This window comes from Paroedura picta, chromosome 5 (genome assembly GCF_049243985.1).
Source record: "Paroedura picta isolate Pp20150507F chromosome 5, Ppicta_v3.0, whole genome shotgun sequence".
NCBI lineage: Eukaryota > Metazoa > Chordata > Lepidosauria > Squamata > Gekkonidae > Paroedura > Paroedura picta.
Genome location: NC_135373.1, coordinates 125,986,899 through 126,010,293, shown reverse-complemented (window position 1 = coordinate 126,010,293; position 23,395 = coordinate 125,986,899). Strand labels below are relative to the sequence as shown.

Genomic DNA, 23,395 nt, shown 5'->3' with positions numbered 1-23,395 from the left:
TGGATGGATGGATGGATGGATGGATGGATGGAAAGAAGGATGGATGGATGGATGGATGGATGGATGGATGGATGGATGGATGGATGGATGGAAAGAAGGATGGATGGATGGATGGAAAGAAGGATGGATGGATGGATGGATGGATGGATGGATGGATGGATGGATGGATGGATGGATGGATGGAAAGAAGGATGGATGGATGGATGGATGGAACGAAGGATGGATGGATGGAAAGATGGATGGATGGATGGATGGATGGATGGATGGATGGATGGATGGATGGATGGATGGATGGATGGAAAGATGGATGGATGGATAGATGGATGGATGGATGGATGGATGGATGGAAAGAAGGATGGATGGAGATAGAAAGGTAAATCAGTAGATAGGTAATGACTTGCAGTGTCACAGAACTTTATCCTCCGTTTTTCATTTCCCCCAGCTGTGTTTGCATCGACGTTCTTAAATATTCCATTTTCATTATTTCTGGCAGCGAAGGACTTGAGACGCGAACACAAGGCGAGCGAGAGAGCGTCACAGATCTACCTGCTCCTGCCAGCCCTTCGCTACGCGTTGGCAGAGGCCGCCAAAGATCGCAAGAAGGAGGAGGTCCCTCCGGGAGTGCTGGTGAAGCGGCATGTCCAAGAGGTGTCCACGCTCGATAAGAACTTGCTCCCTACCTTGACCCCTCCGGACGGGCCCTCCCTCTCCTTTGAGCAGTTCTTAAAGAAGTCGGACCTGGAAGCCGTGTCCGGAAAGTGCTCCCAGAATTCGTTTTCTCGCTTGCAGAGATACCTTTCAGATCCCCAGCACTACTCCTTGGACGTGTCCCTGGCCTCGCCGTATCCTGGTGCCGATTCTCGTTCTGCCGCCAGTAGCACCATGGGTGACCCTGGCAGTTCTTTGGATTTAAGGTCAGGCCCCGTGCCCCGCGAGGGGTCTGTACCCCTTACGGAAACCACGAGGCCAGGGCAGCCTGCCGAATCGACCTCTCTCAGCGTGGAGGGCGTCGGGAAGCCCAGCCGGGCGAGCGAGCGGAATTTGCAGCGCAGCAAAAGGAAATCCAGCCGGCTCCTGGGGGTTGGCACCCGGAAGAAGTGGGCCCCTCTGAAGGTCCTCTGCATCATGGAGAACAGCAAGAAGAAGAAGAAGAAATCCAAGAAGAAGAAGCCAGACCTCTCGTCCGCGTCTTCCAAAATGCAGAGGCCCCCGTCGGATTCTGGGGAACCCACCCTGAAATTAAAAAACCTTCAGTATCCCCTAAGACGGAAGAGAGGTGAGCACTGCATCGATTATAAGTATATTCTGACCTGGTATTGAGTATCTTGGCCGTCCTCAAACGGTGGAAAACTGATTCAGGTGGGCAGTCGCGTTGGTCTGGACTCTGGAGCAACAGAACAAAGTCCAGAGGCAGCTTTAAGACCAAGAAAGTCTAATCCTGGATAGAAGCTTATGTAGACTGTGTGCCCCCTGGCACAACACCTGGCACCGTGGCAGTGCTGGGTTATCCCTCCCGTCCCCAAGGCCATGAGATGAAATACAAGTGGGGCATATAGGATATTGTTTTATGCATCTTGTTCTCTTAGTGATCTCGTTGTGTGATCAGAATGTTCTATTGACTCTTGTCCACTGCCCTGAGCCTGCCTGGAAAGGACTGTACATTAAATTAATTATTATTAATTATTAATAATAATAACCAAACAGCCTTTCTTTCCCCGAGGTGCCGAGGTGCTGTCGGCAGAAATTGTGCAGAGGACAAGACACGAGTCTGCCACAAAACCCACGTCCTCTTCCGAGGCTCCTGGCACGGAACAGAAGAAGCCAAGGCTCTTGAGCAGCAGGAAGAGCACGGAGGGGGAGAAGGGGGAGAGTCTCAACAGAAGTCGGACAGGTAAGAACGTAAGAGAGGTTGGAACTAGGGTTGTGCGCTTCGGCTAGGTTCAGCTGTGTCGGCGATCACCGAACCCTGAAGCAGGAGGCCAGCGCCATGGCACGAAGAGGAGGGGCAGCGGCATTCCAGACGGCGGCCACTTGCGGGCGTAGAGCTCTGTATCTCAGAAGAAAAAAAAACACAAGAATCACCACGTATGAGAGGCCAGTAGTATATTCCCCTATTTATCTGGATGCAAAGAATGCTGACAGAATTACTGTCAATATTTAGTAACAATGACAATCACTACATGTTCGTCATAGAATCATAGAGGTGGAAGAGACCTGCTGGGTCATCTAGTCCAACCCTCTGCACTGTGCAGGACACTCACAACCCTATTGCTCATCTACGGTAATCTGCCACCCCCTTGAACTTTCATAGAATCAGCCTCTCCGTCAGATGGCTCTCCAGCCTCTGCTTAAAACTCTCCAAAGATGGAGAACCCACCACCTTCCGAGGAAGCCTGTTCCGCTGAGGAACTGCTCTAACTGTTAGGAACTTCTTCCGGAGGTTTAGACAGAATTTCTTTTGCATTAATTTCATCGCATTAGATCTGGTCCGTCCCTCCAGGACAAGAGAGAACAACTCTGCTCCATCCTCTACATGGCACCCTTTTAAATACTTGAAGATGGTGATCAGATCCCCTCTTGGTCATGTTTGTAGACATCTTAAAAATCCCAAGTGATCTCACCTGACAGATACTGCCTATCAGCAGCCCTTACCTCAGGCCCGACATGACTCACTAAATAGAACCAAAACCAAAGACAAGGGGCTAAAACTTAACTGAAAATCTGAACAACCACCTCCAAAGGTTAAGGAAATCCAAATTGGTACACTTTTTAGACATTACTGTTTCCTTCTTTCAGTGTCCGGAGCCATTGGGTCCTTATTCTATGACTTTTCTTACACAGTCAAGAAGAAATGCCCCCATCGCGATCCCGACGTAGCCGAGCTGGAACCCCCCGGCGACGAGAACGTTCCTTCCAACGAAAGATCTGCTCCTAGGGATGCTTGTCCGCCCCTGAGGAGAGACGAGTGCGATTCCCATGCCTTGAACATGCTGGCTGATCTGGCGCTCAGCTCTTGTGACTCCCTTCTCCTGGCAAACCCCGAGAGATCCGGGTTGTCTCACAGCCCGACGCGAGACCGGCGGCCCCCGCAGGGCGGAAAGCTCTTGCGGAAGGCTTCTGATCACGAATACCACCGGGTCAATGCCAAATTGAAAGGCGCTTCCCTTCCCGGCAGGAGTCCTCAGCGGTCCTGCCCAGACCCCGTGCAACCTGATCAAAGCGTGGATTCCCCTTCTAGCAATCGAGACAGGAGCAAAAAGAAGAGCGCCAGGCCCCATCCGGCTAAGCCCCAGGTAGCACTTCCGCCGGAGACCGGAGATGGTTCGGACCCGAGCGTGCCCTCGCTGATCTCCACTGAGCACTCCTATGCTTCCCCGGCCTTGGATCCTTTGCAAAACCAGCTCCCTTGGACAGGATCCCCGAGTCCCCCCAGCTCCAAGAACGGGGTGAAAAGCGCAAAGTCGGGACCCCTCGTCGGGAAAGTCCTGCCTTTCCGGCACCAGCAGAACATTTGCCACCCGCCCAAGCAATTTCAGACCTACTTGCCCTTCTCCCGGTCGGCCATCATGGCCGCCAGGCCGAAGGAGGACTTCTGCAAGTCCCGCAAAGTGACCTTCCGCGACCAGTCCATTCAGGTGACCTGCCAGTGGGAGGCCGAATACCTCTTCAGCGCAGACAGCAAATACACGAACAATTCGCTGGAGAAAACAATCGTCCGGGCTGTCCACGGGTAAGTGGCGTCTCCCCCAAGTTTGGAAAGGTACTTGGTCTGGTGTGAAGGTCACGATCGTTCCCTGAGTTTCGTTCTGGCCGGAGAGGACTGTCTCTGTGCGCTGTCTTTGTTGTTTGAGCCACGTGTCAGATCTGAATTTGGACTCCTGCAGTCTCTGATGCCCGGGCCTGGGCCTTGCCCGCTGCCCACAAGAAGAGCAGTTGCCTCCTCTCTGGCTCCATCCGTAGACTCCGTTAAGGCCCTAGATTCCCAAGGAGTAATGCATTGAGGGTATTTATGCTGTGCCTTTCTCACTGAGACTCAAGGTGGACTGCATAGTATGAGAAGTACAATCCACTCTGCAATCCACTTTGAAAGCCCCTTGCTGGGGGCCAAGGCAAGTCAGCTGTGACTAGACACACCCCAAGCAATATTGGTATGTCAAGGTGTGCCATGATTCTACAACATTCCGTATGCCACTCAGGAGGATAGGCCCAAAGCCCAATCATAAGATAAGATGAGCCCTGCTGGGTTAGTAGCCTGTCTCACCCAGGGGCCAGTCAGTACTTCTGGTGATTCAGCAACAGGGCATAGAAGCAGAGTTCTTCATAAGAACATCAGAAGAGCCGTGCTGGATCAGATCAGTGAGGATCTAGCTAGTCCTGTCCCTCCTGTCTAACACATTGGCCAAACAGTTCCTCTGGAGGACCAGCCACAGGACAGAGAGGCTGAGGCCTTCATAAGAACCTCAGAAGAGTCCCTCCAGTCCATCATCCCATCTCACCCAGTGGCCAGTCAGTTCCTCTGGAGGGCCCACAACAGGGCAGAGAGACAGAGTTCTTCATAAGAACATCAGAAGAGCCATGCTGGACAATCAGTTCCTCTGGAGGGCCCACAACAGTTCCTCTGGAAGGCCAGCAACAGGGCATAGAGGCAGAGTTCTTCATAAGAACATCAGAAGAGCCATGCTGGACCAGACCAGTGAAGGTCCATCCAGTTCAGCATCCTGCCTCACACAGAGGCCATCAGTTCCTCTGGAGGACCAGCCACAGGGCAGAGAGGCTGAGGCCTTCATAAGAACCTCAGATGAGTCCTGCTGGGTCAGACCAGGGAGGGTCCCTCCAGTCTAGCCTCCCGTCTCACCCAGTGGCCAATCAGTTCCTCTGGAGGGCCCACAACAGGGCAGAGAGGCCAGGGCCTTCATAAGAACACCAGAAGAGCCCTGCTTAATGACCAGTGAGGGTTCATCTAGTTCAGCCAGTTTCTCTGGAAGGCCAACAACAGCGGAGAGGCCAAGAAACTTTGATCTTGCCTCCTGGCCCTAAATGTGGAAGTTCCTTTATCATTGTGGTTAGTAGCCACTGATAAACCTTTCCTCCAGGAAACTGCCTACGCCCCTTTTAAAGCCGTCTATACCAGTGGCCAACCTCTGGCAGGAAATTCCACATTTTAATCACTCGCTGTGTAAGGAATTGTTTCTTTGTTTTCTGTCCTGAATTGACTACCCTTCAGCTTCACTGGATGCCCTAGAGTTGCTGTATTTTGGGAGAGAGGGGGAGGAAAAAGTTCTCTTTGTCAGCTCTCCCCATCTCGTGGAATTGTTTTCTTCAACTTGTTGGAGAAACTTCAATTATCTGTTCAGATGTTTAGAAGTTTTGATTAATCCAACCTTCTGCATGACATTATCATTGAAGAAATTCTCTCTCTCTCTCTCTCTCTCTCTCTCTCTCCCTCTCTCCCTCTCTCTCCCCCTCCCTCCCTCCCTCCCTTCTTTCTTTCTCTCTCTCTCTCTCTCTCTCCCTCTCTCTCCCCCTCCCTCCTCTCCCTCTCCCCCTCTCTCCCCCTCCCTCTCTCCCTCTCCCTCTCCCCCTCCCTCTATCCCTCTCCCTCTATCCCTCCCTCTCTCCCTCTCTCTCTCTCTTTCTCTCTTTCTCTCTCCCCCCCTCCCTCCCTCCTTTGCTTGTTCCCTAGTCCCTGGGACATGAGCCTGTCGGACGATGTGGAAGAAATGAAGCTCATTCTTCACATGTGGGTGGCCTTGTTTTATAGCAAGCCCTTCCGGTCCCCAACAGTCAGGAAGGTGGTCGAGCACAGCAACCCTGCCAAATTTGTATCTCTGAACAGTGTTGTGGATCCGTTGGAGCTCATTGACGACAGCGATGGGTTCTGTGACTCCGAGAAGCGTTCGGCGGACTCGTTCTCCGAGTCGTACCAGACGTCCAATAAAGTAGAAGGGAGGGCTTGCTCCCCTGTGGAGAAGCCACTGTCTTGTAACGAGCTGTCCTCTACAAACTGCATTGAGAACGAGGCTCCCCATGCTGACCCTGTGGAGACCAGCAGCCTGCCTTTGAAAGATGGGCGAGTCAGCTCCTTTGCCAGTAACTTGGCCAGCCTGCGCCAGGCCTTCAAGAAGGTGAGATTTTAGTAGGCCCGTTTCCAGATTCTCCGGGGTTTTCCTATCCTGGGGTCTGGGTATGTTTTGCCTTCCAAAAGAAGAGTTGGGTTTTTTGTACCCCACTTTTTACCACCAGAAGTAGTCTTAGACACCACCCGGATTCTCGGGGTGTGAACTGGCAAGAGTTATCGTTTGTAGCTGACCAAGGAAGCTCTGAAAGTTTGTGCCCCCCCAAATTGGAGGTGGTCTCTAAGGCGCTACTGGGCTCAAATTTGGTTGTACTGTTGAAGATCTCTTTATTATATTGTCTAATCTTTATGAGGCTTTGTCTACAAATTTAAAAGTTTGTACCCTCTGAAATTAAATGCAGATTGGTTGCTTCTAATGCTTTTGAGCCCCACGATTGTCAGTTTTGATCATCTAAACCAAGGGTAGTCAACCTGTGGTCCTCCAGATGTTCAAGGACTACAATTCACATGAGCCCCTGCCAGCATTTGCTGGCAGGGGCTCATGGGAGTTGTAGTCCTTGAACATCTGGAAGACCACAGGTTGACTACCCTGGTCTACACATTTGCTGGCAGGGGCTCATGGGAATTGTAGTCCTTGAACATCTGGAGGACCACAGGTTGACTACCCCTGATCTAAACCTTGGGGAAAAGAGTTCTCAGGACAATTTTGTTTTGTATATAAAATAAGTCTACAGGGGGGAAATGAGTACGAATTAGTTCTGTGCTGTTCAAAACAAACAAGCAAAAGACCATTCCTGTTTGACTACATAGCATGTTTAAAAATTAAATATTTCCCCAAAGTGTTGGGGTGGGGGAGAGAAAGAAAGTAGTCATGCTGATGTAGAGTATAGTTAGATTTCAATCCCTCATCATCATCCTCATTATCATCAGCATCGTCATCATAATATTGTTGTGATCGTTGTTATTTCTTCGGTGGCTCGGGGTAGGTGACAGCAGTAAATTCAGCATACAAATTTAAAATTTTAAAAAATACCGACATTTAGTACAAATCAGCATTAACTAAAACAACCCCAAGTGTATAGACCAGGGGTAGTCGAACTGCGGCCCTCCAGATGTCCGTGGACTACAATTCCCAGGAGCCCCTGCCAGCGAATGCTGGCAGGGGCTCCTGGGAATTGTAGTCCACGGACATCTGGAGGGCCGCAATTTGACTACCCCTGGTATAGACCAACAAGCTTTTGAGAGTTGTAAGCCTTTGGGAGTCAAAACTCCCTTTGTGAGATTCCCCCCTCCCCCCCAATGCAATGAGTGTTGACTCTCAAAAGCTTCTACCCTCAAAATCTTGATGTTCTCTGTTCTACTGTAGTCGAATCTAGCTGTCTTCCTAATTTCTATTTATGTATTTTGGGATAGTTGGTTGATTGGAAAGCCATAGGCATTAGAGTTATGCGCTTCGGCCAACGTAGCGGCTGTTCCAGCCCGAAGCAGCCAGCGCTGTGGCGCAGGGGGTGGAGGGGCTCTGCACCTGTGTGCGTCCGTTGATTGGCGCACCACCACCGGCGCCGCCCCTCCCCCACTCCACGCCCCCCCCCCCGCGTTGTGCCGCTGGCTGCTTTGGGCCAAAACGGCCACTCCAGCGGCCAAAGCACACAACCCTCGTAGGGATTCTGCCCGTGACTCTTGTCCTCCGCCTAAATCTCTGAAACTTTGGACATTTCCAGGTGCTCGGAAAGGAAGTCAAAGAGGAATTCCTTTCGGAACCCGTCCTCTCTCTCCTGAGCCAGGACGGCAGCTCGTTACGGGGACGAGGACGAGGCGGATCGAGGCCCGACGTGAAGGCGGAAGCGAAAACGGTTAACTCGGTGGAAGTTTCCCAGAGCAACTCCGCTTCCGTGCTCCCCGAGCTGCCGGAGACCGCCAAAGACGCACAGGGGGTAACGAGTTCGGGGAGCGCCGTCTCTGCAGAGAGGGCGGCAGCCGGCAAGGCCTCGTCTTCGGCAGACGGCTGCCCGATCGGCAGCATTGAGTCAGTTTGTGCTTCTGGAGCGACGTGGCCAGAGGCAAATTCCGAGTACGGGAAAGAGGAACGTCTCCCTAGAGGCGATTCTCGGGATTTCCCCACCGACGAAGACGAGGAGGACGTCGAGGGAGAGAGCGTGGAGATGGAATCCATTGACCTCGCTCTTTCGGAGAGCAACGATGCGGACACGGAGCCACGCGACATGGATTTGGAACAAGATCCCGTGGACCTAAGCCACGAGGGTTGTGTGGCCGAAGAGACGTGCGTATGTGATGCAGCATCCTCTGGCGATGGCTTGACAACTTTGACGCCATCGCCAGCAGCAAGTTTCCTTCAGCAGTCTGCTCCCGAGGCTGTCCCAGCATCGCCAGGGGACCGAGAAGACCCTTCAGGATTAGCCCTCGAACCTGCATTTCTAAACCCAGTGAATTCTGTTGAGGGTTCCTCTGTTTCACAGGACGGTCAACCAGACGGTCTGGCTGGGTTGCATCCACCACAAACGGTTCCATTCCACCGGGACGTTCTTGATGAAGTGACTGAATTTGCTAGGATCGAAGACTCTGTTGAATCCCCCAAATTTCCTGCATCTCCGAACCAAACAGACCTGGTTGAGCACTCCGGCATCACCCGAGAAGACAAAGAAACCTGTCTAGCAGATTCCGTTTCTCTGCCAACTACTGAACCGGACCGAAGAAAGGTTGATTTGGTAACTCAAAGGGATTCTGTCGGGAGCCAAGAAGATTTGCTTGTGTCCGAGCAAAGTCAGTTCTCAAATCCCCTCGATCTGAACGGAGGCAAAGAAACCAGCTGGGCCAATTCAGCTTTGCAGGAAACGGATCCTGCCCATCGGTCAAAGCCGGATGAAATAACAGAGTTGCTAGGGAACCAGGAAGACTCTTTAGTGCCCCCTAAATGTCCCGTGTCCCCAGACCAAATCAACGTGACTGAAACGAAGTCCCAGGAAGAGGTCCCTCTGGCCGAGTTGGCTTGTGAACTGGGCCAAGTACAGAACAGCAGGCCGACCGGAGAACAGCCTGTCACGCACCAAAGCGATTCTCCTCTACCAGCCCAAAATCTTGCCTCTCCTAAACCGTTGGCTCCTATCGGGGACTCTTGTGTTTCCTGGGAGGAGAAAAGAACCCTTGATGTGATCGATTCGGCTCCATCCCAAAAGCCTCCGGCCCATCAAATCACTCCAGAATTGACCGAGAACCAAGAAAGCTGTGCTGCGTCAGCCCCAAGTCCTGTGTTTCCCGAACCGGTCAGTTCCGATGAGGGTTTGTGCACCGACCAGGAAGACGAAGTCACAAACGTGTCTGATACAGATCCATTGGAAGGTAATCACCAAGGTATTCAAAGGGAACAGAAGACCAAGCAGATGTCGGAATTACTGAAGGATGCTATAGAAGATGAAGCAATCCAGTGCTTGGGGGTGGAGGGCAGTGAGTTCAGAGCTACCTGGGAAGGCACCATGCCTAGTGATCAAAGTGAAAATAATGGACGTGTCTCTGCTGTGGAAGAAAAAGGCTGTGATCAGGAGCCCCACCAGGGTGCAGCTGCCGTGTCTGAAGAAATCAAGGCCCTCCTTTGTGAACTGCTTGATACCGTGTGCAGCTTAAAAGCGGAGAGCGAAGAAGCTCCTTCCAAAGGGGAATCAGGCGTAAGTTGGATCAGTGCCATGGCCCTGGAGTGCGTGACCCCTCCCGAGAGTGACGAAGAGAGCCACACGACTGACCAGTTCACCACGTCTGACTCCGAAGCGGTGGGAGATGAACGTTTAGAGAAGCAGAGCGCCTTTGTTAACCAAGGGGCAGAGCTGCAAGAGGACGGCCAGTGCCGTTCATCGTCTTACGCAGGTTTCAGCTCTCATCAAGCAGCCGGGGTTGAAAGAGAGACATTGAGAGAGAACGAAGCTGCTTTGATGGCCATGTATGTCCTTTCGAGTTGCCCAGATTGGACAGAAGGGGGCACCCCAAGCCTAGAGGTCAAATTCCAGTTAGCTGAAACAGCAGGATCCTCAAAGGACCATGATTCAGCTATGCCCATAGTTCATGGGGAGGTTGGGTTAGGACCTGCTAGCCCTGAAGCATCCGTTTTGTCGAGGGAGGGCAGCCTGGCCGGGGAAGGGAATGTAGAAATCTCGGCTTGTGCTCTAATTGAGCATCCTCTGGAAGACTCTGATTCCCCTTTGCACGAAGGCACGAGAGAAGGGCAAAACCGGGGGGGCCTGAAAGATGCCACGGATGTACAGTTGGCCAGTGAACGGGCAGAGTTGTCTACCGAGGTCTTGGGTCCCAATACGAATAGGGAAGGGGAGTCTCTTTCAGGAGACGATGACCAAGAACTCTTCGGAGATCCATATTGCAGAAATACACCCGTGAGCACTTGTTCTACAAAATCTATAGACTCTAGAGGAGTTACAGGGGCTATTTACATCCGTGATTTGAGTCCAGAAGAAAAGGCCAGTACAAGCGATGACTGGGGTTTCTTTGGGGGAAAACCGCGGATTTTGGACCTTGGGCCTGAGGCTAAATGCTTCGAACGGCCTTTTATGTCCCAAAGGGATGATCGGCCCGCCCTGCCCCCTCTGAAACCTGACGGCAAGCAGGGTCCGCTAATGGATTATATCAATTTTTCCGTCACCAAGAAGCACAAGGACAAAACCAGAACTTTTCACTCTTCCAAGAGGGGAGACAGTTTCACGGAAGAGTCAGGATTAATAAACTCCTCGAGGAGGATCTGCCGTGTTATGGATGACCCCATCCAAGGCACCCTTGACATTGAGTGTTTGCGTTTCCATTATAAGCTAAAGCATATCCTCAAAAAGAGGCGGCCACAACTCTCTACCTCCAGCAGTCTCTTTGCAAAAGAGTTTGCAACTCAGGTCATAGCCGACCCTTTACTCTTGAGAAGGGTACCTGAAGGTCCCGGTTTGAGCCTGCCGCCCCGAAGCCGAAGTCCGCTTCTGATCACGATTGCGAATCCCAGCGCGAGGCAGCAGACCGTGCGTCCGTCCCCCGGAATCGGCCCGTCTGACGATCCCTTCGGCCCTCCTCCTCCTCTCCCACGAGGCTCCTTTGCTAAAGCTGCTAGGTTCAAAAGGAAGGGACAGGAACGGCTCGCCCCTTTCCACCTCAAAAAATTGACGTACAATAATAAGCTAAAAGATTGCCGGGGGGACATCTCGGTGATTATGGACGAGTTTGCCGAGTTGAGCAGGGTGATGAAGTTGGGTGACAGGCAGAGGAGCCAGCAGGGACACGATCCCAGTACTACCTCAGAAGATGCTCCCGAGAAAAGATGCCAGCCCTTGCCGGGAAGGAGGACTTCCTATGAGCATCTGTTTGATGACTTGTGCAACACACTACACTTCAGACTTAGAAACGTCGCCAAAGAGGCATGCAAAAAACCCTATTCCTTCTACCTGATGGAAACGGACGACGATCCCATCTTTGGGAGAATAAAGGTAAAACATTCACTTTTTTTTTTTAACTTAACAGATTTTAGCACAACAAAATCAGAGTTCAGTAGCACCTTTAAGACCAACAAAGATTTATTCAAGGTGGGAGCTCTCGGGTGCATGCACTCTTCCTCAGACACTCAAAAGCATGCACTCAAAAGCTCCCACTTGAATAAATTTTTGTTGGTCTTAAAGGCGCTCTTGGACTCTGATTTTTGTGCAGTCTGTGCATGCACCCGAGAGCTCCCACCTTGAATAAATCTTTGTTGGTCTTAAAGGTGCTCTTGGACTCTGATTTTGTTGTGCTACTTCAGACCAACATGGCTACCCACTTGAATCAACAGATTTTAGGTATGCAAGCATACGCTGGCAGGGGCTTATGGGAATTGTAGGCCATGGGCATCTGGAGAGCCACAGTTCAGCCAGGGCAGTCTAACTCAACTTCTTTAATGAAACATTCTTCAGGTTTCAAGGAACTCCAGAAACAGTGCGACCGTACAGAATATGGTTGGAAAGCACAGCGGTGTCCATGCCAACCCAGGGTCCCTCCTCTTCCCACCCCCTCCAGGCCATTTTGGGGGGTGGAGCGGGCTGACAGAACCATAGATCGTTATATCACTCGTTAAATGTTTAATCAGTTTTTAAAATATATATAAAATCAAGTGACTCCCACACTTTTGGGAAACCTTTCCAGGGCCATCAAAAAAACCCCAGGGAAACCCTGGTTGACCAAACCCTTCCTCCATTCTTTTACTCTGTAGCCCAACATGACATCCCTCTGAATGTAAGTCTTAGAGTGTCGTCATTATGCCACACATGTACCCATGCTGACCATGGTGGTCTAAGTTGTGATTTCTCATGTGAGCGGGCTGCATTCTAGAACACACACAAGCCTTCCTTGGAGTGTCAGTGCTTTCATAGAATCATAGAGTTGGAAGGGACCTCCTGGGTCATCTAGTCCAACCCCCTGCACTATGCAGGACACTCACAACCCTATCGCTCAACCACTGTCACCTGCCACCCCCTTGAGCCTTCACAGAATGCTTTGAAACCAGGCCTAAATCACTACAGGTGCTAATTTTCTGCCCCCCAAGCATTTCTCCTCTGCTCTAACCAAGCTGTTGACAATGGGCCTTCCACCCTTGCCTCCAGAGTGGCCCTTTCCTCTTTTCAATTGGGATATAAGGACAGAGGGATCTCTGCTCTTGTTCATATCCAACGAAGGGAGCTTCAACTCTGGAAATCATAGAATCATAGAGTTGGAAGGGGCCATAAAGGCCATCTAGTCCAACCCCCTGCTCAACGCAGGATCAGCCCAGGAGAGCCCAGATCCCCAAGATCTTGCTGGTCTCTTGGTTGCTGCTAACCTCGAATCCAGCTCTTCAGCAGCAGATCAACACGGCTGCCCGCTGAGACTGGCTTATAGTTGTCTGCAGAGCCACCTTGAACACTTTTGAAGAGAGTGGGACAGAAATGATCAAAATAAGAACAATCGCATCATTGCCTGGGGTGGGTTTTTCAGGCTGTGTGGCCGTGGTCTGTTAATTCTAGTCCCTGACGTTTCAGCAGTAACTGGCTGGCATGAACATGGCAAGACGGCAATATCTCTGCGCCAGCCAAAGAAAAATTTGAGTTGTGCTACTACAGACCAACACGGCTATCCACTTGAACCTGTACCACAGTGTGGAGTGGGTGAAGAGTTGCTGTTCATTTATTAACTGGGGAGAGTGCTTTTCCAGTGTCTGGGTGTTCATTAGCAACTCCATTAGGAAGTGCCCAGCAACTGTTCATGGATGTAGTTCATTAGCAAGTCCATGAGGAAGTGTCCAGCAACTGTTCACAGGCCCCACCTCCCTGCTGCGATCCGCTGGCCAGTGAGGGGAAACTTTCCCTGAAAAAAAGAATGAACTGTTCAACTTCCAGCAGCATGTCTATGTCACTGCCCATGTGACACGGAAGTGACATCATCAGGGAGACACTGGTATTTGGGCAAAAACTCCATGGTAGAGGCCAGGTTCCTGCCCCTCCCAGTCCCCTGCCAGTTGCCTGGAGGGAGCTGTGCCCCTAGAGAAGAAAAAGGCAGGACTCCTGTGGAGCTGGATTGCAGTCCATTGGGAGGAGGGGGACTGAGTGTGGGGCCTCTAATTTGTATTGAAGGGAATGGGTTGTCTCCTGTCATGAGCTGGTTCTTAGCTGGTCAACCTGACAGATGTTGCTGTGATGGAAGAGGCAGTCCCCTTGCAATTGGCTGGCCGCTGGACAGACAGGCAAGCCGGTTGGAGGAGGAGGCACTCAGGGGCGGGACAGCCGCCCTAAGTGGGTGTTAAGCACTGAGTGCCACTTAAGCCATGAGACAGGCTCCTCCTCCAAGCCCTTACCAGAAATATTAAGAGGCAGAGGTCCCCAACCTTCTTATCACCGGGAACCGGTCAACGCTTGACAATTTTACTGAGGCCTGGGGGGGGGGCGGGGGGAGTATTTTGCCGAGGGACGTCGCTGCCACCGCCTGAGCTCCTGCTCCACTTGCTTTCCCGCTGGCACCCCTGACTACCCACCGCCCGCTGGGGGGCGCTGCCAGCAGCAGCTGCACAGTGCCATGCCGAGGGGGAGCCCCATCCATGGCTGCAGCCGGAGAGCACCAAAGGTGAGCCGGCAGCAGAGTGGCAGGGCAGCCCCCGAGGCAGCAGCTGGGGAGGAGGACAACGAGGAGCTGCGGCCCGGTACCGACTGATCTACGGACCAGTACCGGTCCCTGGACCGGGGATTGGGGATCACTGTTAAGAGGAATAGATAGTCCTCTGACCCCTGGTGGTGACTTTTGGGAAAGCAGGAAGGAAAAGGCCAGGAGCACTGCTCTTCCCCCTGCACTACCGCTGGAGGATCCGTCCCATCGGCTGTGTCTCTGACGAACCAAGACACCTGATGCAAAGCCAGCCCATCGATTTATCTGGGTCAGCGTTGCCCCCTCTGGCCAGCAGGGCCTGTCCTGGATCTCAGGAGGACAAGGATCTTTACTAATTAAGTGGAGATCCGTGGGATGGAGCCTCGGGCCACTCGCGCACAAAACAGACCCCCAGCCACAACCTTAACGGCAGGTTTTATCTTGTCGACATTGTTTCAGAACCTGCTGAAGAAAGGGGGTCACTCGGAAGCCGACCCCCAGCTCTTCTGCAAGGCCAGCCACCTGGAGGCAGACAGGCTGCTGGTGATCCTTCGAAACGAGGACATCTTTCCCCATGTTCACAAAGTAAGTCTTGGAGATGAGAAAGCAGCTTCCCGATCACCCTTGGGCAGGGGTAGTCCAACTGCGGCCCTCCAGCATGTCCATGGACTACCATTCCCAGAAGCCCCTGCCAGCGAATGCTGGCAGGGGCTTCTGGGAATGGTAGTCCATGGACATGCTGGCAGGGGCGGCTTCTGGGAATGGTAGTAAGGCTGGGGATCCTGCAGTCTCCTGTGCCAGTTAGTCATGGGGCCATCGTGCATTAGCCGTCCCACCACAGACCCCAGTCCTTCTCCAGCATGGCCCCACATTGTGGAAGGGGTGCAATGCCCCTCCCCTTTCTTGGAGTTCTTCAAGGGGTATGAACATCAAGCATCTTTGACCGGGACAGGAGGCAGGGATTTCAGGGGTTGTTTAGTTTTCATCTGGCTTGAGCCAAGAGAAAATGGTGGGACGTGATTATTACAGGGGATATTAAGGGGATATTCAGAGGTGATGAACCCTCACTCTGCTGGCTCTCAGAAAAGGAGGGTTCAGTTTTGCCTGCTTTTGGCAGGAGGCCACAAGATAACAGACCCTTGTCTGCCGATGCTCAGTTAGCCACGAGGGGGAAGTTGGGACCGGGAAAGGGCGGGGGGAGCAGATTATTGCAGATAAAAATTAAAAAGAAAATAAAGCCTCGGGTACTTACTGGAAGTTCTGTCCGTAGAGTTCCTTGTGATTCCTAGAGTTACCTGAGAATGACAAGGGTAGCTCTAGCAATTGAAGAGTTGGTTCTTATATGCCGCTTTTCCCTACCTGAAGGAGGCTCAAAGCGGCTTACAGTCGCCTTCCCTTTCCTCTCCCCACAACAGACACCCTGTGAGGTGGGTGAGGCTGAGAGAGCCCTGATATCACTGCCCGGTCAGAACAGTTTTATCAGTGCTGTGTTGAGCCCAAGGTCACCCAGCTGGCTGCATGTGGGGGAGAGCAGAATTGAACCTGGCATTCCAGATTAGAAGTCCGCACTCCTAACCACTACACCAAACTGGCTCTCCTTGCCAGGAAGATCTTAAGATCTTACAGATCTTAACGGCTAGAGCTGCCTTTATGATGTCCAGGGAGCTCTAGGAATCGCCAGGAAATCTTCCATTTAGAACTTTCAGTAAGTTTCTGAGGTTTTATTTTTTCCCCCTCCCGGGATGCTGCCCCCCCCTCTCCGTGACCCTCCTTCCTATCAACTGTAGATAAACCTTTGCCGGAAAGTATTAAGAGCCACGGTACCTTCATGAGACAGCCAGTGTGGGGTCCTGGTTAACAGCAGCAACCTCCAATCCAGAGGACTGGGTTTGATTCCCCGCTCCTCTACATGCAGTCAGTTAGGTAACTGGGCCAGTCACAGTTCTCTTAGGACTGTTCTCGCAGGGCAGATCTGTTAGAGCTCTCAGCCCCACCAACCACTCAAGATGTCTGTTGTAGGGAGGGGAAAGGGAAAGTTTGTAAACCACTTTGGGACTCCTTTGGGTAGTGAAAAGTGGGGTATAAAGAAACAGATCCGCTCTCTTCACGGAGGGAGGCCTTCTGCCTCCGATTACCAACTGCTGGGAACAGGTGACCGGGGGAAAGGGGCGAACTTCCCAGGAGTGTTTGTGCCTTGCTGAGGCTGGATCCCAGATCCCACCCGACCCCTCCCGGCACGTCAGAACCGGACCGCTCTGACACTCGGGCGACGTTTGCCTCCCGAACAGATTCCTTCCTTGCTGCGGCTGAAGCACTTCCCCAACGTGACGTTTGCCGGGGTGGACAGCCCCGAGGACATCCTGGATCACACCTACCAGGAGCTCTTCCAGAGCGGGGGCTTCGTGGTGTCGGACGACCAAGCGCTGGAGACCATGACCACCGGTGAGAGAAAGGGGGGGGGGCATTGCTGCTTCTTTGCATTCAGGTTGGCAGGCGTGGATGGTCTGAAATTGCAGCCCCCTTGGATGGTGGTATTGCTTTTGCACACAAGGATAGGGTTGCCTGGTGAAATGCTCCCCCCCCCCACACCATGTGAATACAGCCCTGCCCCATGTAGAGGAAACGAGCATGTTGGAGGCATCCATCCTGCCTTAAGTGTCACCTCACATTTGAATCCTTTCCTCCCACTGAGTTTTTTCAGGCTGCACCGGTCTCTCTCTGAACCTCCCGGTGGGCAAAATGATAAAAAGGGTGGCTTCCTGAAAAATTCAGTTTCTCCCCTTCCTTATGCCAGATTGGGGAGGTCTGTGGCTGATTGACAGAGCATCTGCTTGAAATGCAGGAAGCCCCTGGTGCAGTCCGCAGGACCAGCAGGAGGGGATGGGAACTGGACAACCGCTGTCATTCTGAGTAGGCAGAGCTGACCTAGATGGACCAACGGCTTGATTCAGTTTCAGGCAGGAGGGATAGGCAAGCCCAATTTGTAGCCTCCGAGCCAGTGTTCAAGGAAGGTGTCTTCCACAAACATTTACTGGACTTTTGTCTGATTCATCTGTTAAGGCCATTTAAGCCTAACAGTTGATCAGGGTGGGTCCACCGATTAAATGGCTTGCGTCCATGTAACCCATCCGTTTCACTCCCTCCTCCCCACTTCCAAGCATGGGGGAAGCAAAACAGAGCAGTGAAATGGCTTGCAGCCATTTAAATCTCACAGTCTGGTTGGGACTTTGGTCAAGCAAATCATGGCAGGAGCCTGTGGCTACCTTGCCACCCTTGATAACATTGAGTGTGATTCACACCCAGAGCTCTGGGCTGGGCTGAAACCCAGAGGTCCGAGCGTCACCGTCCAAACGGCTCTCTCGGACCGGCTTGACTGGGGCTCTTCCTGCAGGGGAGCTGAAGGACGTGGTCAAAACTCTGGAGCAGCTCAACGGGCAGCAGAAGTGGCGGTGGCTCCTTCACCACAAAGAGACGAAGAAACTGAGAGAAGACGCAAGGTAGGGGCTTCCAGCTCCTGATTGCCGGCCGGCTTCCACTCTCCAGCAAACAGATTTTTTAATTTGTTATATTATTTGACTGTATTTCCCACCATGCTTGGCAGAGCTGGCTCATGGTGGGTCACAAGATAAAGATAAAATACAAAGTCCCCTAAAGACCCGGCCAAAATTACAACGATTACAGAAATACAGTCCAGTTACAAGCACGGCAGCAGGGGAGAACTGCTGGCCACCACTGTTCTAATGTGGTGGGATACCTTCCTCTGGGGGGCCCACAGATCTTCTCCCCACACTGGCCTCAACCATAGACCGGGTGGAAGAGCTCCGTCTTACAGGCCTTAAGAAAAGCTGAAAGCTCTTGCAGGGCCTGTAGCTCCTCCAGGAGCTCATTCCACCCAAAAGGGCCCTGGTCAAGGTCAGAGGTGCATCTCTCGGGCCAGGAATGACCAGTAAGTTTATTTATTTATAGTTTGATGTATAGACCACCCCTCTCAGTTTAGCCGTCTTGGTCTACCTGTTGGACATCCGCAGCGTTCTTCTTGCATCCGCTCCATGGGAAGAAACCAGCCTGGCCCACGATCTCAGTTCCCTGCTCTCCTCCTTCCCTCCGGCTCCGTAGCAGCTGTTTTGCTGCCAAGCAAGGGTAAAAAGGGTCTTTTGAGAATTGGTCCTTCAGCTCTGCCCCATCCATCAACAAGGCCCTTGCTTAGAAATCTCACCAGCCCTAGAAGGGTGTGTGTGGGTGTGTTTTGGGGCAGAGATACGCAGTAATGGGTTTAAACTACAACGATATAGGCTAGATATCAGGAAAAGAATTTTCACAGTCAGAGTAGTTCAGCAGTGGAATAGGCTGCCTAAGGAGGTGGTGAGCTCCCCCTCACTGGCAGTCTTCAAGCAAAGGTTGGATGCACACTTTTCTTGGATGCTTTAGGATGCTTAGGGCTGATTCTGCATTGAGCAGGGGGTTGGACTAGATGGCCTGTATGGCCCTTCCCACTCTAGGATTCTAGGGGTCTAGTTCAGCAGTGGAATGGGCTGCCTCAGGAGGTGGGGAGCTCCCCCTCACTGGCAGTCTTCAAGCAAAGGTTGGATACACACTTTTCTTGGATGCTTTAGGATGCTTAGGGCTGATCCTGCATTGAGCAGGGGGTTGGACTAGATGGCCTGTATGGCCCCTTCCAACTCTATGATTCTATGGGCTGACCTCTCACCTTGTTCTCTTCCCGCAGGGTGGATCCCGTGGCGCGCTCCAAGGACTCGATCCTGCGTTCCTGCCAAGGGGCCAGTTTTGCCGAGGTTCTCCACTACCACCAGTGTGACTCCAGATCGGCCTCGAGATCCGAGTATCTGAATTGCCTGCTCAACCTGCAGGTGCAGCACATCTCCGCTCGGCTGGCGGTCTTCCTGACGGGTGAGGAAGCTGCTCTGTCTCTGCAAGGGCCACAAACGCGGGGCAGGCCTTCCCTTTGCAGGGGCAAGCGGAAGGGAGACGCAGGACTTGGGGGATCTGCGTAGGCTCGCAGATTACCCGCGGCGGTGGTGACAGTGGGTGGGGCTTTCAGAAAACAGCACCCTCCCACACCCCAAGTCTCTTCTTAGTTACATCAAGCTTCTGATGCTCTCTGGAGGGTCGAGCGGACGGCCAAGAATGATCAGAGGGCGTTCATCGATGGTGATACGAGCCGTAGACTCAGGATGGGCCAAAGGAGATATTTCTTTGCACAGCGAGGGATTCAAATGTGGTGAAGGCCACAGGCATGGATGGCTTTAACCGGGATGAGTCAGAGTCATGGAGGGGAGGTCTGTTAAGTGGGTACAAGCCATGGTGCATAACAGGAAGCTCCGCGTTCAGGAGCAGTCAACCTCTGAATCCCAGGAGCCAGGAGGCCACCTCAGGGGAAGGCCTCTGGGCCCTTGTGGTTGGCCTTCCTGTGGGACTAGCTGACCACTGTGTGTGATAGGAAGATGGACCAGGTGGACCACGGGTCTCATCCAGCAGGGCTCTTAAGAAGGCCTTGGCTTCTATGCCTTGTTGCCACAGTGTGAGACAGGATACAGCCCTAGAGGCTGTATCATGGCACCGGCTGCATTAAAAGCCCGAACAAGCTTCACATAAAGTGCAATAATTTCACACAGTTGAAGGATTTGTGCAACGGCAGGGGCTCATGGTCCCTGTAGTCCATGGACACCTGAATTTATGAAACGGCAGGGGCTCCTGGTCGTTGTAGTCCACGGACATCTGAATTTGTGAAACGGCAGGGGCTCATGGTCGCTGTAGTCCATGGACACCTGAATTTATGAAACGGCAGGGGCTCATGGTCGCTGTAGTCCACGGACAACTGAATTTATGAAACGGCAGGGGCTCACGGTCGCTGTAGTCCACGGACAACTGAATTTATGAAACGGCAGGGGCTCATGGTCGCTGTAGTCCATGGACATCTGAATTTATGAAACGGCAGGGGCTCACGGTCGCTGTAGTCCACGGACAACTGAATTTATGAAACGGCAGGGGCTCATGGTTGTTGTAGTCCATGGACACCTGAATTTATGAAACGGCAGGGGCTCATGGTCGCTGTAGTCCATGGACATCTGAATTTATGAAACGGCAGGGGCTCATGGTCGCTGTAGTCCATGGACATCTGAATTTGTGAAACGGCAGGGGCTCATGGTCGCTGTAGTCCACGGGCATTGAATTTGTGTAATAGCGGGGGACCATGGTCTCTGTAGTCCACGGAATCTGGAGAGCCACCGTTTGCTATCACTGTCCAGGGGCTTCAGTCTTCTACCCTCTCCTTCCCTCCGTGCAGAACCCCCCAGCGCCAGCAGGGAGGCCTTCGAGAGCAAGGGGATCTTGGTGCTGGATGTAAATACTTTTGTTGCAACGGTGCAAGACTTGGCGTCATCCGGCAGAAGCTACTGTTGGTAAGGGTCATTTGGGCAGGGCGGGACAGGGACGAGAGAAATGGGAAGCCTAAAATCATCCACTGGCGGCAGGGGAGGCCCTAATGCCCTCCATGGCTCCGGCTTTGTGTCGACATTTAAGTCCTTGTCAGGGGAATGGCTGCAGGAGCCGTGGGGTGGGGCCAAGATGTGTGGGGTGATCCAGGGGTTTGGCTGGGGAGGCAGGTTAGTCTTTTCTTGTGATGGTGTCTAGTTTTGCTGTTTCAGGTGGGTTCTAAAGGGGAGGGGAGGGAGCACGGGGGCAGATCTCCTTCGGCCAGGGGTCCCCTGGGACAGCCAGATCTGGGGTTGCGGCAAAGCTTCTGGGAAGCAGAAGGAACTGCAGCTCCACCCCCCTCCCCACTACCACTGGGGGTTGGGGTCCCTAGTAGATGCTCAAGCTGTTTGGTAAGTGGGAACGTTGGAGCAAGAGGACAGGTGGTCTGGTTCCCCAGCTCAGTCAACTTTTTATGGTGGCTGGTTGGTTTTACCATAGAGATGCTGGCGATTCCTAGACCTACTCCGTGTCCCTTCTAGGCCATCTGCCTCCTTCAGCCTTTGCAGGGAGGAGCCCTTCCGAGCAAATCATGGGCAAGAACCCCTGATCAGGGGAAAGAGAAGGGCTCCCAATTCTTACTCGGGAGGGGAAGGACTAGGGGGCAAGATGGGCCTGAGCGTGCCGCTGTCTCTGCAGGGCCTTCCCGTTCGGTCACAGATTCACTTTGGAAACCTTCGGTGGTTCTACCAGTGACGGATATCCTTTTATCGTTTCAGATACCCAGGATGCCTCTCTGACCCTTCCTGAGCCCGGGGCTGGATGCAGAGCAGAGCTTGCTTCTTTCTTTCTTAAAATCTATGAAGAGATGAATTTGGGTTTTGGTTTGTTTCCAGCCACGCATTGCAAAAGAACCGCCCGCGGAGGCCACGAGAGGGCGGTTCTTCCATTGCCTCCCCCTACCCTCATTTCCGCAAACAGGACTGCGATTTTATTTATGGCCTGTACAGAAGACTATTTAACCACAACGTGGACCCTCTCGACAACTGTTTTTTTTATGAGTCGGTGGTCAAGAGGACGGCATTTTGAGCACACACGGGTTGGGTTGCACAGCTAAACAAAACTTGTCATAGGAAAAACAAAATCATACCTGTTTACTTGAAGGTTCAGCACTCAATAAGCCAGCTTTTCATACACTCGGTGGTACATAATGGGCACGATCCCGTGCCCCCCACCCCCAGTTTTCCTAGCCAAGCCCCCACTGCTCCTCTTGTGCAGGAGCCCTTCCCAGGGGATTGGGGCCAGCGTGCATCTGCACAGCAGGTCTTCTGGAGCCTGGTTTCTCCTCGTTTTGGACATCATCAAAATATTTAACTTCCCTGAGTGATCAGTGCTCTTTTTTTCCTTCGCTAGTTCCTAACTGCCGAGTAGAACTCTTCCCCCTGCCCTTTCCTCCTATTTATGGTATTGCAATAAAAGTTACAGATAGATGCTAGCACTAATATGAACAGAAGTTAAAAGACGCCTCAGCGGTGGCTCGGGAGGCCGTTTTGTAAACTAATCTTCTTTATAAATAAAAGCGGATGGAAAAAGGCCTGACTTGATCCAGAGGTTGCCAAATGCCCAGCCAGCAGCTTTGGACTCTTTCGGCTGCCCTCCCCGCTCTGCTTTTTGAACTTGGGAGCGGAGTTGGGTGCGTGTCGGCAAGAAGGACCAGCTGGAGAAGCCACGAGAGTCCTGTTGGAACGCTGCCCTTCCCTAGAAGTTGGAGCGGTCAGCAGGGTGGCTGGATGGGTTGATCTGAAATGATGGGGGGCAGCTGAGCAAACTGTAGGTCTCCAGCTGTCCGTGGACTTCAATTCCCATGAGCCCCTGCCAGCACCATGCAACGGGCATTCTAGCTGGCTGCCAGAAAATCCCCAACTCTGTTACCCTACAAACACACACCACATGGGAACCAAATAATTGGAAGTGTGCATGCAGCCAAAAGCTTACGGCCAGAATAAAAGGTTGCTGTTGCCCCAGCCCTCAAACATAGTCCTCATCTCCTGGAAGATCGATGGCTTCGGAGGCCAGGGGTAGTCAAAACTGCGGCCCTCCAGATGTCCATGGACTACAATTCCCAGGAGCCCCCTGCCAGCAAATGCTGGCAGGGGGCTCCTGGGAATTGTAGTCCATGGACATCTGGAGGGCCGCAGTTTGACTACCCCTGCTGTAAGCGGTCGGAGTCCGCTACATTCCTGGTATCCAGCCGCTCTGAATTGGAGGCCAGCTCCTATCTCGAGGGGCACCTCCATGGCTGGCCAGCCACCGCACGCCATCATGGCCATTTGGACTGTTCTGCAGCTGCTGTCCCCACCCCCTTGGTCCAAAGACCCCAACCTCACCGAGTCCTCCCGCACTGGACACCCCTAAACAGAGATCAACCCTGGCTGAATGGCAGAGCCTGTTAGCCTGCAGGTTCAAGCCCCGGCATCTCTAGCGCTGCTACAGCATGGTCCCCAGGGAGAGCGGGGAAGAGGGGAGCTCAGAGAAACAAGCCTGCTTTCCCATCCCTGATGTCCTTATGCACGCCCCGGAGAAAACGTGGCCCTGAATAAAGCCTTTTTCAGCTGCCTCTCAAAGACCAAAGGCGAGGGGCCAGGCACCCCTCCCTGAGGTGGTTTCATAACTGTGGGGCTGTCCTAGAAAGGGCCCTCGCTTGTGTATCCAAGTACCTTTAGTGGGGGGAATGGGCAGGAGGGC

General features: G+C 52.7%; 1 protein-coding gene and 1 long non-coding RNA gene across 3 annotated transcripts in view; one reads left to right on the top strand and one right to left on the bottom strand.

Annotated features, from left to right (window-relative positions):
• TASOR2 (transcription activation suppressor family member 2) overlaps positions 1–22,243 on the top strand; it is a 48,258-nt gene extending 26,015 nt beyond the window's left edge. For both annotated transcript variants that reach the window (XM_077340372.1, XM_077340373.1), the window contains 11 exons: positions 494–1,276; positions 1,721–1,891; positions 2,842–3,730; positions 5,684–6,125; positions 7,798–11,562; positions 14,678–14,803; positions 16,507–16,660; positions 17,610–17,715; positions 18,945–19,126; positions 20,523–20,637; positions 21,430–22,243. In XM_077340372.1, coding sequence (XP_077196487.1) covers positions 494–1,276; positions 1,721–1,891; positions 2,842–3,730; positions 5,684–6,125; positions 7,798–11,562; positions 14,678–14,803; positions 16,507–16,660; positions 17,610–17,715; positions 18,945–19,126; positions 20,523–20,637; position 21,430 — 6,734 coding nt within the window. In that variant the 3' untranslated portion in view covers positions 21,431–22,243. The remainder of the gene's footprint in view (positions 1–493; positions 1,277–1,720; positions 1,892–2,841; positions 3,731–5,683; positions 6,126–7,797; positions 11,563–14,677; positions 14,804–16,506; positions 16,661–17,609; positions 17,716–18,944; positions 19,127–20,522; positions 20,638–21,429) is intronic.
• On the bottom strand, positions 11,782–16,513 carry LOC143838658 (uncharacterized). The gene is made up of 3 exons (XR_013231441.1): positions 16,043–16,513; positions 15,471–15,513; positions 11,782–13,447 (listed from the first exon to the last, which is right to left on the bottom strand). It is a non-coding gene; the product is annotated as an uncharacterized LOC143838658 (long non-coding RNA).
• Positions 22,244–23,395: the final 1,152 nt, after the last annotated feature.